Source organism: Rhincodon typus, chromosome 1 (genome assembly GCF_021869965.1).
Source record: "Rhincodon typus isolate 14 chromosome 1, sRhiTyp1.1, whole genome shotgun sequence".
In the NCBI taxonomy this organism is placed as follows: Eukaryota; Metazoa; Chordata; class Chondrichthyes; order Orectolobiformes; family Rhincodontidae; genus Rhincodon; species Rhincodon typus.
The window spans coordinates 104,295,770-104,311,693 of record NC_063332.1 but is presented as its reverse complement, the minus strand read 5'-3'; the positions used below and the strand labels follow the sequence as shown (position 1 = coordinate 104,311,693).

At 42.5% G+C, this 15,924-nt stretch overlaps 1 protein-coding gene across 2 annotated transcripts; it reads left to right on the top strand.

The window, feature by feature from the left end:
- Positions 1 to 4,552: 4,552 nt before the first annotated feature.
- ostc (oligosaccharyltransferase complex subunit) lies at positions 4,553 to 15,403 on the top strand. 2 transcript variants are annotated; one of them, XM_020510859.2, is made up of 4 exons: positions 4,556 to 4,763; positions 10,968 to 11,061; positions 11,659 to 11,856; positions 15,246 to 15,403. In XM_020510859.2, the coding sequence occupies exons 1-4, from the start codon at positions 4,625 to 4,627 to the stop codon at positions 15,262 to 15,264; spliced, it is 450 nt and encodes a 149-aa protein (XP_020366448.1). In that variant the 5' UTR covers positions 4,556 to 4,624; the 3' UTR covers positions 15,265 to 15,403. The 2 variants fall into 2 exon arrangements, with proteins under 2 accessions (XP_048450530.1, XP_020366448.1); XM_048594573.1 differs by lacking the exon at positions 11,659 to 11,856 and having other exon boundaries at positions 4,553 to 4,763.
- The last annotated feature ends 521 nt before the right edge of the window (positions 15,404 to 15,924 follow it).

The following is a 15,924-nucleotide window of genomic DNA, read 5'->3' as shown; positions in this document are numbered from 1 at the left end:
GCGGAGGCGAAGGAATTGGGAATAGGGGATAGCATTTTTGCAGGAAGGTGGGTGGGAGGAGGAGTATTCTAGGTAGCTGTGGGAGTCGGTGGGCTTGAAATGAATATCGGTTTCTAGGTGGTTGCCCGATATGGAGACAGAGAGGTCCAGGAAGGGGAGAGAGGTGTTAGAGATGGTCCAGGTAAACTTAAGGTTGGGGTGGAAGGTGTTAGTGAAGTGTATGAACAGTTCGAGCTCGTCGTGGGAGCACGAGGCGGCGCCGACACAGTCATCAATGTAACGGAGGAAGAGGTGGGGTTTAGGGCCGGTGTAGGTACGGAAGAGGGATTGTTCCACGTAACCTACAAAGAGGCAGGCGTAGCTTGGGCCCATGCGGGTACCCATGGCTACCCCCTTTGTCTGTAGGAAGTGGGAGGAATTGAAAGAGAAGTTGTTGAGTGTGAGGACGAGTTCGGCTAAGCGGATGAGGGTATCAGTGGAGGGGGACTGGTCGGGCCTGCGGGACAGGAAGAAGCGGAGGGCCTTAAGGCCATCTGCATGGGGAATGCAGGTGTAGAGGGACTGGACGTCCATGGTAAAGATGAGGTGTTGGGGACCGGGGAATTGGAAGTTCTGGAGGAGGTGGAGGGCGTGGGTGGTGTCACGGACATAGGTAGGGAGTTCCTGGACCAAGGGGGAGAAAATGGAGTCTAGATAGTTGGAGATCAGTTCAGTGGGGCAGGAGCAGGCGGAGACAATGGGTCGACCAGGGCATTCAGGTTTGTGGATTTTGGGAAGGAGATAGAAGCGGGCAGTGCGAGGTTGGGGAACGATGAGGTTGGAGGCCATGGGTGGGAGGTCACCTGAGGTGATGAGGTTGTGGATGGTTTGCGAGATGATGGTTTGGTGCTCAGGGGTGGGGTCATGATCAAGGGGGCGGTAGGAGGAGGTGTCGGAGAGTTGGCGTCCGGCCTCGGCGATGTAGAGGTCAGTGCGCCATACTACAACTGTGCCTCCCTTGTCCGCGGGTTTTATGGTGAAGTTGGGATTGGAGCGGAGGGAGCGGAGGGCTGCACGTTCTGCAGGGGAGAGGTTGGAGTGGGTGAGAGGGGTGGAGAGGTTGAGGCGATTGATGTCTCGACGGCAGTTGGAGATGAAGAGGTCGAGGGAGGGTAGGAGGCCTTGGGGTGGTGTCCAGGAGGAGGGGGTGTGTTGGAAGCGGGAGAAGGGGTCAGTAGAGGGAGGGTTAGGTTCACGGTTAAAGAAGTAAGCGTGGAGGCGGAGGCGGCGGAAAAACTGCTCTATGTCCAAGCGTGAGCGGTATTCGTTGATCTGTGGGTGGAGGGGGACAAAGGTGAGCCCTTTACTGAGGACTGACCGTTCGTCCTCAGTAAGGGGTAGGTCTGGGGGGATGGTGAAGACTCGGCAGGGGTGGGTGCTGCTGTCCCCTCTGGAGCTGCTGGCTGTGGAGGCTGTGGGCGGAGCTGTGTTGGCATATTCCGCTTGGGAACCCTGCAGCCCAATGGTATCAATGTGGATTTCACAAGTTTCAAAATCTCCCCTCCCCCTACCACATCCCAAAACCAGTCCAACTCGTCCCTGCCTCCCTAACCTGTTCTTCCTCCCACCTATCCCCTCCTCCCACCTCAAGCCGCACCTCCATCTCCTACCGACCAACCTCATCCCGCCCCCTGACCTGTCCGTCCTCCCTGGACTGACCTATCCCCTTCCTAACTCCCTACCTACACTCACCTTTACTGGCTCCATCTCCGCCTCTTTGACCTGTTTGTTTCCTCTCCACCTATCCTCTCCTCTATCCCTCTTCTATCCGCCTCCCACTCTCTCCCTATTTATTTCAAAACCCCCTTCCCCTCCCCCTTTTCTGATGAAGGGTCTAGGCCCGAAACGTCAGCCTCTCTGCTCCTATGATGCTGCTTGGCCTGCTGTGTTCATCCAGCTCTGCACCTTGTTGTCTCACTTAATGATATTGTTCTTGTGAAGATTCATGATGTGAATATTGGCATAGTCACCAGTTTAAAATAAGTTGAATGGTTGAGGGGATCAGGGTAGCGTGTTGGTAATCAAGACATATACATGATTATAATGTCAGAAAATTTAAGTCCTTTTGAGTTGATCCCACAATCATGAAACCTTTATATACAACTTTAGTAGAGAATAAGATGCTTGTTTGATGTCTCTCTTTGTATTGTTATCTTAGAAAAGGAGACTGTTTGAATTGTTGAACCAGGAAGGGAGGACATTTGATGTGCAAATCTCTCTTGATGTAATCTGTTCTTGAGAAAAGTGAAGATGCTATGAACAGCAAAAATCACCCCTTGACTCAGTATTATCATCGGATGCACTCAGGGAAATGGGCATAATCCCTCAGATGTAGGACAAATTGTTTCTTGAACTTGTTTACACCTTTATACATAAACACTTATAACGAGTTGATGAATACATGATATATATGTATGATGGGAGTAATTAACCCCTTTGCTGTGTTTTCCCATTACTTATTCCTTGCCAATGTTATGGTTTTACTGCCTCATTGATTAAAACCATTTCATATATTAAAATAATCAAGTTAGATGCCTGTGATTTATTCTTTATGGTTATAATTAATTTATACATTTAAATTAGCTCAAAATGAATTTTTAATAGATAATAAACTGAACTTGATTTGACATTCAAACATTTTTGTGTTCGCAACCTGGTCAACAATCTCAGAACTCAGTGTTGACCGGAGATAATCTCTTAGAATTCCTCTGCAGTTATTTGTTCGACACAGCCATTGGATATTGAATACATACATTAACATTGAAACCTGGAAATTAATTATTAACATCATGTCAAAAGAAGCCTTGGCAGATTGATCAGTGCTGGTTTCAGAAAGCAAAGAATTCATTTTAACTCTGATTACAACAGAATTCTGAGAAATACAAAATGTTTTGCATTCATTGTAGAGAAAAGTAACAGCTAAAGGCTGACAATACTAATGCTGTCAATAAAAATGTAGTGAGACAACACTGTAGATCATGCATATCTTTAGGTGTATGAATACGTGACTTTAAAATATTTAAAATAAAACAAAGAACTATGGATACTGGAAATCAGAAACAAAGCCAGAAATTTCTGGAGAAACTGTGACAGGTCTGGCAGCATCTGTGAGAGAAAACAGAGTTAATGTTTTGAGTCCAGTGACCCTTCTTCAGCTTTCAGCTGATGTTAGTACAATTGTCAGCAAAATCTGGATTGTTCAGCACTGGAACCGTAAAGTTTGAGAGTTTACAACCTGCTGGGATACCTCATTACACAAGTGGAGGGTTCTTAAAGGAAGCAACGCAAGAGCCCTTAAAGGAGGATGTATAATCTAACATCACTGCCTCCAAATAATAACAATGCAGCCGGTCATTCCTGGTCTAGTAAGAAATCCCAGTGCCAACAACTTGTGTGGGAAGTGACTTTGTCCAAATGCTGGTGTGTAGCCAATCTGTGAATATTTTTATTCCTAAACTGATGTATTTTAAAGATAACATTTAATACCAGAGAACAGCTGTTCTTTGACTGGAAAAGGGTGTACACTGGAATTTCTCAAGAGGCTTTTGTTAAAATACATGAATGACCTGTACCTTGGTCTATATGACACAATTTCAAAGCTTACAGGTGACACATTTGGAAGGTTAGTGATAAACTTCAAGACGACATAGGCTACTGGACAGATGGCAAATGAAATTCTATGGAGAACGTGAGCTGAACTTTTCATATTCAGTCTTGTTCTAGTCGGCTTGACTCCTATCATAAGCAAGCAAAAGCAAGGTACAGAAGGTACAAAAGCAAGGTGGGTGAGAGAAAATTTGAATAAAGACAGAAATGACTGGAAATACTTAACAAGTCTGACAGCAATGGGCTGGATTGAAGGCTTCCTGCAGTTGGTGTACAGGTTCTGTAAAATATTGTGGGTGTGAAAGCTACTACCCACCTGCCTGTGCCAAGACCGCAGGACCAACATCACAAGAAAAATTATCTGGTCATTTATTAACATATACCTCTGTTCCAAGTATGGTAATGAAGCAAACGGCCAGGCCATACAGACCATAAGGCTGCTCTCTCATTAGAGGCGGATGATTTAAGCTGAGGGTCACCACACCTGAGTAAAGGGGAGAGGCTGAGAAATATGGCCTTGATGGTAACCTCCGTGGGTGCAGAAATTGAACCCATGCTAATGGTATCGATTTGCATTGCAAACTACCATCGAACAATTCAGCTAACCAAAAAGATATGATGGCCAAATCAGGGAGCTGAAAGAAAGTAGTGATGATAAGGGAGGAATGTAAAAATCCTAACGCAGACTGGGTTAGTAATTATGTAAGGGGATAGAGAGAGAGGGTGGGAGCAGTTTCTTGAAGAATTCTACATTTCTGACAATGAATGGTCCTTCCTGGAGTAACTGCACTGGGTGTTAAGCTCTTTGAGACAGCCTGGAGAAACCCCTTATGTAACAACCGCAGTAGCAACACTCCTTGTGACATCATTATTGACACCTCAGCGCGTGGATCACGTGACCCTGGCCGGAGGGGGTACACCGGAAGTGATTTTCGGCGTTTCCGGGACACGTTGCGCCGGGGAGGTCAGTGCTTGGAGAATGGAGGCGGTGTTCGCGCTGCCTTTCGCGGTGCTGGAATGTCCCAATGTGAAGCTGAAGAAGCCCGGGTGGCTCCACATGCCGTCCGCCATGACCGTCTACGCTCTGGTCATCATCTCCTATTTCCTCATCACCGGCGGTGAGTGAGTGAGTGAGTGAGTGACCTCCGCCCCATCTGCGGCACTGTCTCCCGGAGCAACCGGTCTGAGGTGACACTGGGATACAGTGTAGATTTACTCTTGAAGGAGGGCGTCTCACTTTGAGCCCATTCTTGTCTTAATTCTGAATTTACAGAGTCAAACACTAAGTTTTCTGTTGACCAAGTTTCCTCAGTTTGGTAAATTTGCTGATGGGCAAAAGTAGTTAGGAAAGTAAGTTGAGTAGCGGACGTGAGGAATGTGCGAAGGGATAGCAAAAAATTGGAGTATAATATGGGAAATCTAAACTATAAAGCGTTTATGGCGCAGTAAAGGGCTACTTGACCTATCATTATTCCCGCTGGAATAAATGCCACCTAACCTAATCACGCTTTCCCTTATTTGGTCCACAGCTTTGCAGGTTGAGGCATTTGAGCTGTATACTGAGACACCTTTTCAATGAATTGAGGTTTACCGTTTCCAGGACCAACCAGAAAGAAAATCATCATCACCCCCCAATAATTGTTCTATGAATCACTTGTAATCTGTGTCCCCTAGACACTGACCTCTTTGCTAAAGTAAACAGGCCCTTCCCCTCCTTTCTGTGTGGGCCCCCTTCAGATATGATCATCTGAATCAAATCTCTCCACTCCTCTCCTGTACCAAGGAGAACAGCCTCTGCCTCTTCAACATTTTTCCCCACATCTGCCTTTCTGAGGTCCTGGTAACGTCTTCATAAATATGCCCTTTTTGTAATGACCAGACTAGTGCACACTGTTGCCTAAATAACAAATGATTTATACAGCTTTGGCATTGCCATTCTATTCTTATTTTGACCATATAGGAAAACATTTTTTTTTGTTCATTTGGGGGATGTGGGTAACACTGGCTGGCCCAGCATTTATTACCTGTCCGTAGTTGCCCTTGAGAAGGTGGTGGTGCAGTCCATGCACTGTAGGTAGACCCACAGTGCTGTTAGGGAGGGATTCTGTGTCCCAATGAAAGTGAAATAAATGTCATATTTCCAAGTAAGGATAGTGAGTGGCTTGCAGGCGATGGTCTTAACAAACGTATTTATCTGATCTGTAGACATTCACTCTGTCCTTAACTCCCATTGCATCCCTCCATATTCTCCCATTAATTGGAAATTCACTTGCCTTGTTTGACCTCTCCAGATGCATCACCCCTCACTTGTCAAGAGGTGTATTCCATTTGCACTAGACTTGCGGTCAGTTGCAATTTCACATAGTGAGTATTAAGAATTTGGAGACAGCATGGGAATAGCACTGGATAAATTGAAGTCCAGAATCGGGGCCCAGCACAAGTGTGACATTACAGGTAAACCATAAATTCATTGGTTAGTGATAGCTACTAACAAGTTACTTTCAGATTGACGGTAGATAGGGGAAATATTTATAGGTTACAAACTTAAGGATGAGTCTGAATTTTTTAAAAATCAAGTTAAGAACTAAGTAGTAAAATGGAGGTGCCAGGCCAAGTGATGTGTTGTAACAGCTGGTGGAGCCCTTGTGGTTCATAGTGACCACATCTGTAACAGATATTGGTTGCTTCAGGAGCTCTAGCTCAGAGTTAATGAACTAGAGTCTGAGCTTCGAAAACTGAGACATCAAGGAGGGGGAGAGTTACCTGGACTCTGTGTTTCAGGAGGCAGTTGCATTCCTTAAATTAACTACCTCAAATTTGGTCAGTGGCAGAAGGATGTGACTACAAGTGAGGCTGGTAAAAGGGATCCATGAGGTAGTGCTGAAGGAGCCTCAGCCCTTGAGCTAGTCATAGAGCAGTACAGCACAGAAACATACCCTTCAGTCCATTCCAACCAGATATCCTAAATTAATCTAGCTCCATTTGCCAGCATTTGGTCCATATTGCTGTAAAAACCTTCCTATTCATATACCTATCCAGATGCCTTTTAAATGTTGTAATTGTACCAGCTTCCACCACTTGCTCTGTCAGCTCATTCCATACACGCACCACCCTCTGCATAAAAAAGTTGCCCCTTAGGTCCCTTTTAAATCTTTCCCCTCTCACCTTAAACCATGTCCACTAGTATTGGATTGCCCACCCTGTGGAAAAGACCTTGTCTATTCACCCTATCCATGTCCCTCATGATTTTATAAACCTTAGTAAGGTCACCCCTCAGCCTCTGACACTCCAGGAAAAGTAGCCCTTGCCACTTCAGCCTCTCCCTATAGCTCAAACCCTCCAACCCTGGCAACATTCTTGTAAATCTTTTCTGAATCCTTTCAAGTTTCACAACAGCATTCCTATAGCAGAGAGACCAGATTTGAATGCAATATTCCAAAAGTGGCCTAACTAATGCCCTGGATAGCTGCATTATGACCTCCCAACTCCTACACTCAATGCACTGACCAATAAAGGCAAGCATACCAGAGGCTACCCTCACTATCTTGTCTTCCTGTGACTCCACTTTCAAGGAACAATGAATTTGCACTCCAAGATCTCTTGGTTCAGCAACACTCCCTAGGACCATACCATTAAGTGTACAAGTCCAGCCCTGATTTGCCTTTCCAAAATGCAGGACGTCACATTTATCTAAATTAAAGTCCACCTGCCATTCCTCAGCCCATTGGCCCATCTGGTCAAGATCCTGTTGTACCTTCTTCACTGTCCACTACACCTCCAATTTTAGTGTTATCTGCAAACTTACTAACCATACCTCCTATGTCCACATCCAAATCATTCATATAAATTACAAAAAGCAGTGGACCCAGCAGCTTTGCGATTCTTGCTTCCTGTGTGAATGAAGTAAGGAGAGAGGAAGCATTAGCATCATTGAAAGTAGATAAATTCCCAGGGCAGAGCCAGGGAGGAAAAAGCAGTCTGACTATCTTGATTGAATTTTTTGAGGAAGTAACAAGGAGGCTCCACATTGCAGATGGTTAACAAAAAAGAAATCTATGGGATTCAGGGGGATGTGGCAAGCTGGATACAAAATTGGCAAACTGGCAGGAGGTAATTGCCAATGGGTCTCTTTGTGACTGGAAGCAGTTTCTAGTGAGCTTCTGCAGGGCTCTGTCTTGCGTTCCAAGATTTCTGGGGTTTATAATAATGATCTGGATGTAAATGTAGCGGCATGATGAAGAAGTTTGCATGTTACTCAAAAATTGGTCTCATGGTTGATGGTGAGCAATGTCGCTAATCTGTGACAATACGTCAATACACAAGAACATAAGACGGGAGCAGAATTAGGCCATTCAATCCGTTACATCTGCTCCATCATTTGATTGTGTCTGATATGTTTCTCAACCCGTTCTGCCTTTTCTCTATAACTCTTGATCCCCTAACCAACCAAGAACCTATCTATCTCTGTCTTAAATACACTCAATGACTTGGCCTCCACAGCCTTCCGCGGCAATGAGTTCCAAAGATTCACCACCCTCTGGCAGAAGAAATTCCTCCTCATCTCGGTTCTAAAGGGTTGTCCCCTTACTCTGAGGCTGTGCCATCAGGTCCTAGTCTTTCCCACTAGTGGAAACGTCATCTCCACGTCCACTCTGTAAGTTTCAATGAGATCCACCCCTCCCCCACAAATTCATGCTTCCAAAATCCATCGAGTACAGAGCCAGACTCCTCAATCTCCCCTCACACGACAAGCCCTTCGTCCCAGAGATCATTTTTGTAAACCTCCAGTGGACCTACCTCCAACGTCAGCACATCCTTCCTTAGATACAGGCTCAAATCTGCACTCAATATTCCAAATGTGGCCTGCCCAGAACCTCGTACACCTCAGCAGTATTCTAGCCCTCTCGAAATGATTACTAACATTGCATTTGTCGTCTTAACTGCTAACTGAACCTGAATGTTAATCTTTAGAGAGTCCTGAACTAGGACTGCTAAGTTGCTTTGTGCTTCGGATTTCCAAAGCCTTTCCTAGTCTATGTCTCTACTCTTACTGCCAAAGTGGATAATCTCATACTTTCTCGCATTGTATTCCGTCTGCCACTTCTTTGCTCACTCTCCTAGCCTGTCCAAGTCCTTCTGTAACCTCATGAACACTACTTCCCCCTCCACCTATCTTGTGTCACCTGCAAACTTAGCAACAATACCCTCAGTTCCTTCGTCTAGATTATTAATGTACAATGTGAATAGTTTTGGTCCCTTGCAGAACTCCACTAGGTTCAACACAGAACTAATCTTTGCTTTTCTGCCACTTTACCCTGTATGCTTCTTGATAGCCTCTGCACTTGGCTGACCCACCCTTTTTCATTGTGGGAGCACATTTACTCTGAACCCCTTGATTCCCCCTTTGAATGTTTCCCATTGCTCAGGTATTGATTTATCTTCAAGTAACTCTTTCCAGTCCACTTTGTTGAATCTTTGGCACAGTAAAATTGGCCTTGCTCCAATTTAGAGCTCTTAATCAATCTTTGTCCTTTTCCTTGAATATGTTAAAACTAACTGAATTATGATCACTGCCACACTTCTGCCTGTCCAGCTTCATTTCCTAAAACTAAATCCAGAATTTTGCCCCCTCTTGTTGGACTTGCTAAATACTGGCCAAAAATTTCTCCTGAATGCACCTCAGTAATTCTATTCAATTCCTATCACACTGAAACTATCCAAGTTAATATGAGGATAATTTAAAATCCTCTAGTTTTACTTTCCTGCTTTTTTTCCATTTCTCACATATTTGCCATGTATTTGCTCTTCTGTCTCCCTGTGACTCTTTGGGGGTCTACAGTATCCTGTAAGCAGTGTGACTCCTATTTTGTTCCTTAGCTCAACTCACATGATTTCATTTGTTTATTCTTCTACCACATCGCTATTCTGCACAGCTGTAGTTGTTTCTTTGACCAAAATGACACTCTTCCTTTCTTTTATCACCACCTTTCTCTCTGGTCTGAAAGCTGTATAAGCAGGGACACTGAAATGCCATTCCATACCCCTATCAGGCTCTGTTTCTGTCATGGTTGTAATATGCTGCCTCACTTCTTTCTATGTCCTCAGCTTGGCAGTCTTATTTGCTATACTCCTTTCCATTGATGTACATACCCTTGAGTACTGCTAAATTCTCTTTTTTAATCCTCTAGCCTTTGTTTTCTGTTCCCTCCAGTCTCGCCCACCAATTTTGTGCATCTAATTTTCATTTCTGATCTTGTCTCTACTGCATGTACTTGTGTGTCTCCATCACCCTGCCAAACTAGCTTAAACTAGCAAAATGTCCAGCAATGAATTTGGTTTCAGCTCTATCCAGAGTACTTCATAGCTCCCATGTCCTCCAGAACTAATCCCAATGACCCAAGAATCTAATGCCTTCCCTATTGCATGAATATGCCAGCAATGCATTCTCTGGTTATCTTATCCTCCTGTTCTTGTATTCACTTGTGTGTGGCATTGCGAGTAATCCAGAGACTACACTTGTTAGAAACTGCTTGCTAATTTTCTACCCAGCACACTCCATCCTGACTGCTTGGTCAAAACGCTTTTTTTGTTGGTTCCAATATGGGCCACAACTGCTGGCCGTTCATCTTCCTACCTCAGGATGCTTATCACTTACTCAATGACATCCTATACCCTGTCACCATCTTGGACTCACCTTCCCAATAAACTTGTCCATTTTGGTAAAACAAAAAGAGGGAAAAACAGCACTTAAATGGAGAGATTGCAAAAAGGTACAGAGCGATCTGAGTGTTCTAGTGCATGAATCAATAATGTCAGTATGCAGATATGACAAGTAAATAGGAAAATAAATGGAATATTGTCATTTATTGCAACGGGAATGAAATATAGAAGTAAGGATGTTTTGCTGCAGTTGTTTTATCTGAACGAATGCAGCTCTAACCACGCTCAAGAAACTTGTCAAGATTGTTTCCCCTTTGTGAGAGAATCTAGGACCAGAGGGCATTATCTCAGAATAAGGAGTCACCCATTTTGGAGAGAGATGAGGAATTTCTTCTTACAGGATAATGAATCAGTGGGATTCTTTACCACAGGGTCGTTGAGGCTGAGATTTTTAACCAGTAAGGGAATTGAGGGAATATCAGGAAAAGGCAGGAGAGTGGAATGGAGGATAAAGAAACCACCATAATCTTCGTGCATGCTCCTAGTTTTAGGGTCAAATGTTGACAAGTTTTCTCCCAATGGAGAAGCTTTCATTTTTAAATATGAAAGCAAATTTAGATTCTTTGTTCCTGTATATCTAAAAATATTTGCTGCTTCATTAGGTATCATTTATGATGTCATTGTGGAACCTCCAAGTGTGGGATCGATGACAGATGAACATGGCCATCAGAGGCCTGTGGCCTTCTTAGCATACAGGTATGTCTGGGGTGTTACTGTAGCCTTTTTGTTTTGCTTTCATTTATGTAATATTGGCCTAGTTGTGTGTCGGTAGGTTAATTCAGATGGCATCAAAATTGATCTGTACTCTGATCTATGCTCATATCCCATTTTGCAGAGTTGTTGTATTTTTCCTCTGAACTAAGAGTACCAAGACTTGCAGTGGTCAGGAATCGAACTCGGGCCCCTTTTTGTTTGGAATGTGAGGGCATTAATAAATGCACTGGGTCAGTGAGGAAAATCCAAATGCCTGTCTGCTTGTACACTCCAAAAGTCATGTTTTGCTGTTTTTTCCCAACATTTCCCAGTTTTTATTGTTGCATTATGAGCCTGTTATGAATATTATGGAGCATGAAACATTTTCATCGTCATTAGGATGAATTAGCCTTTTTTTGTGATTTGTAATCAAAGATCATCAAAATTGTAACCATGTGTGCCAACAGACAAATCTATCTCTCAGGTCTAAGACTGTTTAAGAGTAGCTCCGGTGCTTGTGATGGTTTGTTCCCATACTTTTCTTGTTTTGGAGACATTGTATATTAGACCTGATAACGTTTTCTTGTTTCATCTTTTCAGAGTGAATGGACAGTACATTATGGAAGGTCTTGCTTCAAGTTTTCTGTTTACAATGGGAGGGCTAGGGTTCATAATCTTAGATCGCTCAAATGCTCCCAATATTCCAAAGCTGAATCGGTTTCTACTTTTGTTCATTGGTTTCGTCAGTGTCCTGTTGAGCTTCTTCATGGCTAGAGTCTTCATGAGAATGAAATTGCCGTAAGTGCTGGTCTAATATCATCTTTATTTTGAATGATGCATGCTGCTGTGAACCCTTCTTTTGTCTTAGCATTTTTTAGTACTTTTTAAATTTTGAATTTAACTGTGTTCAAGGCCAAATAAGAGGGTTGACCTGTTTGGTTACCTGTAACACCTTTTTTGGAAGTATGTCTTGATTCTACTATAATAATAGTTAATAATACAGTCTGTGAAATTGGCTATGTGGAGTTGCATATGGCAAACATCAGTTAAGTTCTTTTATTGCCCTCACACTGACCAGACAATTTCTAGATTTCCTCTTGGGGTGATTTGTAGGACCCAACCAATATTTAGTCTAGAGAGACTTTACGAATTTTCACACTGCCCCTTGCTTTGACTTGGGGTTTCAAGAACTCTAAAGAGGCAAGATATTCTTTTCTACTTAAATAAATCGTTTTCAAGATACTGTAGTGGGAGGTGAGCCCTTTTCTCCATTGTCTTGTAGTAGCTGCCATTTAGCACAAGAAATGGGAGAATTGATTTGAAAATTTTACTTAATAACCTTTAATAGCTACAATGGCCTACTGTTCTCGCATTGTTTCAAGCGCAAAAGAGCACAAACATGCCCAGGAATAAGTAAGCCATTTGCAAACAATGTTCCTTTAAGCTGCACATACGTGAACGAATCTTAAAAGAACTGTGTGATACGACAAAACTCTGCATGCCACACAAGTTAAAAGTTCAGTATTCCAGCTGCTTTGTGAAAGATCTTCATTTCCCGATTTAATTTACATGTTGAATTAGGTTTATTGTCACATACTCAAATGAGTACAGTGAAAAGTTTACAAGTCACCACTTATGGCACCATCTTAGGTACAAATGTACCTAGTTACAGATTCTTAAGTTCAAATTCTTAGGAAAAAAATTGAAAAATAAAGAAATATTATAAACATTGCAGCATTACAAACCTTCATGCCGTTTTAGGTACAAAAATACAAAATCACAGGAGTAAATAAGAAAAGTGAAAAATGCAAAAGTTCAGAAATAACAGTCCTTCTGACCCAGTCCTTGCTGGCTGTCACCTCCAGACTGCATTGGGTTTTACTTTGATAAGAAGAAAGAAAGCATGAAAAGAGGGAAAAAAAAAGAAACAGGTGGAGCGGAGGAGCTTTGGTTGAGGAGTACTACTCTGCTGCCATCTTGGTGTATACCATACTAGGATAGCTGGTGGTGCTGTGGCTAGGAGAAAATTGTGATCTTTTCTTTGTCCATCTTTGTTGTGTATTTTGAGATCTCACACTTGCTCACCCCTCTCTTTGCTCTACCTCCTTTTCTAAGAAGTAATGGTCAGCTGTTGTGTTCTAGTAAGAATGTTTACATATGTTGTTGTGTTTAGTGAGAAATACTTCAGATATGTAGATGAGTCCGAACAGTTCCTAGTCAATTTGGTGAATGGGTATCTGTGCTCATAAGTTGTTTTGTAAAGAAATAGTTCGGGGGATGCTTCGCTCTGATGGCTGGATTGTGGTGCAGAGTGACACCAACAGCATGGTTTGTTTCTAGCACAAGCTGAGAAGATCATGAAGGACTCTCCCCTCAACTTTCCCCTCCCCTGAAGTATGAAGACCCTCAGGTTAAACCACCACTAAAGCATGTAACTAAAATCGCTTATCACTGGAAGCATTCAGGTAAAACCCTTCTGTCGGTATTCAAGGACCTTCATTTGTTTCCTAAAGAGTGGTTACCAGAACTGGATGCACTATGCTAGTCATGGCTTAACCAGAGCTTTACAAAGTTTTAGCATTGCCTTTCTGCTTTTGTAGTCAGTACCTCTATTTATGAAGACTAAGTCCCAAGAGCTTTGCTACTCTCATGTGTATCAGTCTTTGAAGATGCTGGGTCCCTCTGTTCTTGCACACATTTTAGAACTGAGCCATTAAGTCTATATTAATTCTCCGTAGCCCATCTGCCAAAATAAATCACCTAATACTTCTCTGCATTAAATTCCATCTGCCACCTGTCAATCCATTCTGCTCGGCCATGTGTCCTGTTGCAGGCAATTTGTATCATTTGTGCTATTTGCCATTCATTCAAGTTTGATATCACCAGCAACTCTTTTCAATGTTTTGCTCAGTATTCCAAGGTCCAAGTTATTTATATGTAGCAGTGAGTCCTCTCTTGAAGACCTATCGAATACTCTCAGCACTATCTTACCATCTTTTCCTCAACTCTTAACAGACTGGACTCTTGTCCCCACAAGGACATCCCCTCTTTCTAACACTGCAATGTCTTCCGTAATCAGCACTTCACTCTGCCTCACTTTTTTTCCATCTCGTATCTCTTCTGGACACATTACATCCTTTAAGTTGTATGTTAAACTCACTTGACTATTACTCTAGGTAGGTAACATGTCACGCAGGGCTCCCAATGATGTCACAGTCTGCCCTAATTATGGATTTGGCTAAAACAGCTTGATTTCTATGTTTTACTATTTCCTCTGCTCATCCCTCCAAAACACCAGCCTCTGCCCAATAGTAACATGATCTGGTCTGAAATACTTCAGGGTATTGGCAGTCCCAGCAGTCTCTAATATGGAGTACTTGTTTAATATGGCACATGTAGATTCCTGTAAAATCCACTTTTTCCAACTTTTCCAGATGGTCACTCGCAGACTATGCTGAACTTATTACCTGTGGTGAATATACAGTCCTGGAATATAGTGTTAGGCACTTATCCTCCCTGACACTCCAGTGACTCCAATTGCTTCTCAAGCTGAGATATCCTGAACTTGAGCTTAAGCAGCTGGTGATGCTTGCTACATGTGTTTCCCGAGTTGCATGAGATGTCCTAGCTCTGTCACACTTTAACTTTGTTAAGACTGCAGTCAGTTGGCTGTGAACCCACAGAGTGTCTTGCAGTGCTTTCTTGTGGTCTTGCCTTTCTTTTAACAGCTTACCACTTTTGGTGAAATTGAGTGTCATGCCCCCCCATACCCACTCTGATTAATGTACTGGAAATTTCATCAAATCCTAAACACAAACAAAGTGCTGGAGAAACTCATCAGATCTGGCAGAATCTGTGGAGAGAGATGGTGTTGATATTTTGAATCCGATACGATTCTGAAGCTTTTTGGACGAAGTGTCGTGTTAGACTCAAAAGGTTAACCCTGTTTCTCTCTCCACAGATGCTGCCAGACCTGCAGAGTTTCTCCAGTATTCTGTATTTGCTTCAGATTTTCAGCATCTGCAGTATTTTGCTTTTATTTGAATCACAATTTGTTTCACAGTAAATATATGCAATCTCTGAGTTTTAGTCTACAGAAACTTGAGCTCATTTACCTGAAAAGGGAATAAATGATATTGCTACGTTATCATAATGTTTTTGTAAAGATCTGATTTTTTTTTTTCCAGGGGTTATTTGATGGGTTAATATCAACTTGGAAGCGCCAAATCCAGAATTTATGAATGAAGATGATCAACATAAAACTGTAAAAAGTGGTATGGTGTAATTCGAAAGCGAAAGAGAATTTGTAAAGAACAGAAATAAATTTTTACAAAACTTGTGTAAATATCTTTTCGGTTTCAAGATAATGATACTGCTGAGTTATTAGAGTTAAATATTTGGATAATTAGGCTAAAGGCCTGATTATATGGCTACCAACATTACTGTTGCCATTCATATAAAGTCACTCACAACCTCGGTATTTCAAAACACTTTACAGTCAATTAATTACTTTTGAAGTTCAAACACTGTTGTAATGTAGAAAATATGGCAGCCAATATATGGATAGCAAGGTGTGACAGACAGCAATGTGATATTGACCAGATATATTTTAGTGAGGATGTCTTTTGGCACAGTTAATTCCATTACTGTTTTCATGATTGACTGGGGGAGCATGCTGGAAATCAAGCCCCGCTCTTCCTGGAATTTGTCACAAAAGTTAAGCGTTTAGAAATAAGTACACAGAATTCCTCAATTTCCTGATTCAGGCCCAAGTTGATAGAAAGATGGATCAGGTTTTTGTACTTTAATGAGGATTGCTGTATATTACAAGTAATTAGGCTCTAGCTACAGATAAATCGTTATAAA

Coding starts and splice junctions, on each gene's coding strand:
- ostc (XM_020510859.2), top strand. CDS start 4,625: ATGGAGGCGGTGTTCGCGCTGCCTTTCGCGGTGCTGGAATGTCCCAAT. Junction 4,764..10,967: donor CTATTTCCTCATCACCGGCG/GTGAGTGAGTGA, acceptor CTGCTTCATTAG/GTATCATTTATGATGTCATT. Junction 11,062..11,658: donor GTGGCCTTCTTAGCATACAG/GTATGTCTGGGG, acceptor TCATCTTTTCAG/AGTGAATGGACAGTACATTA.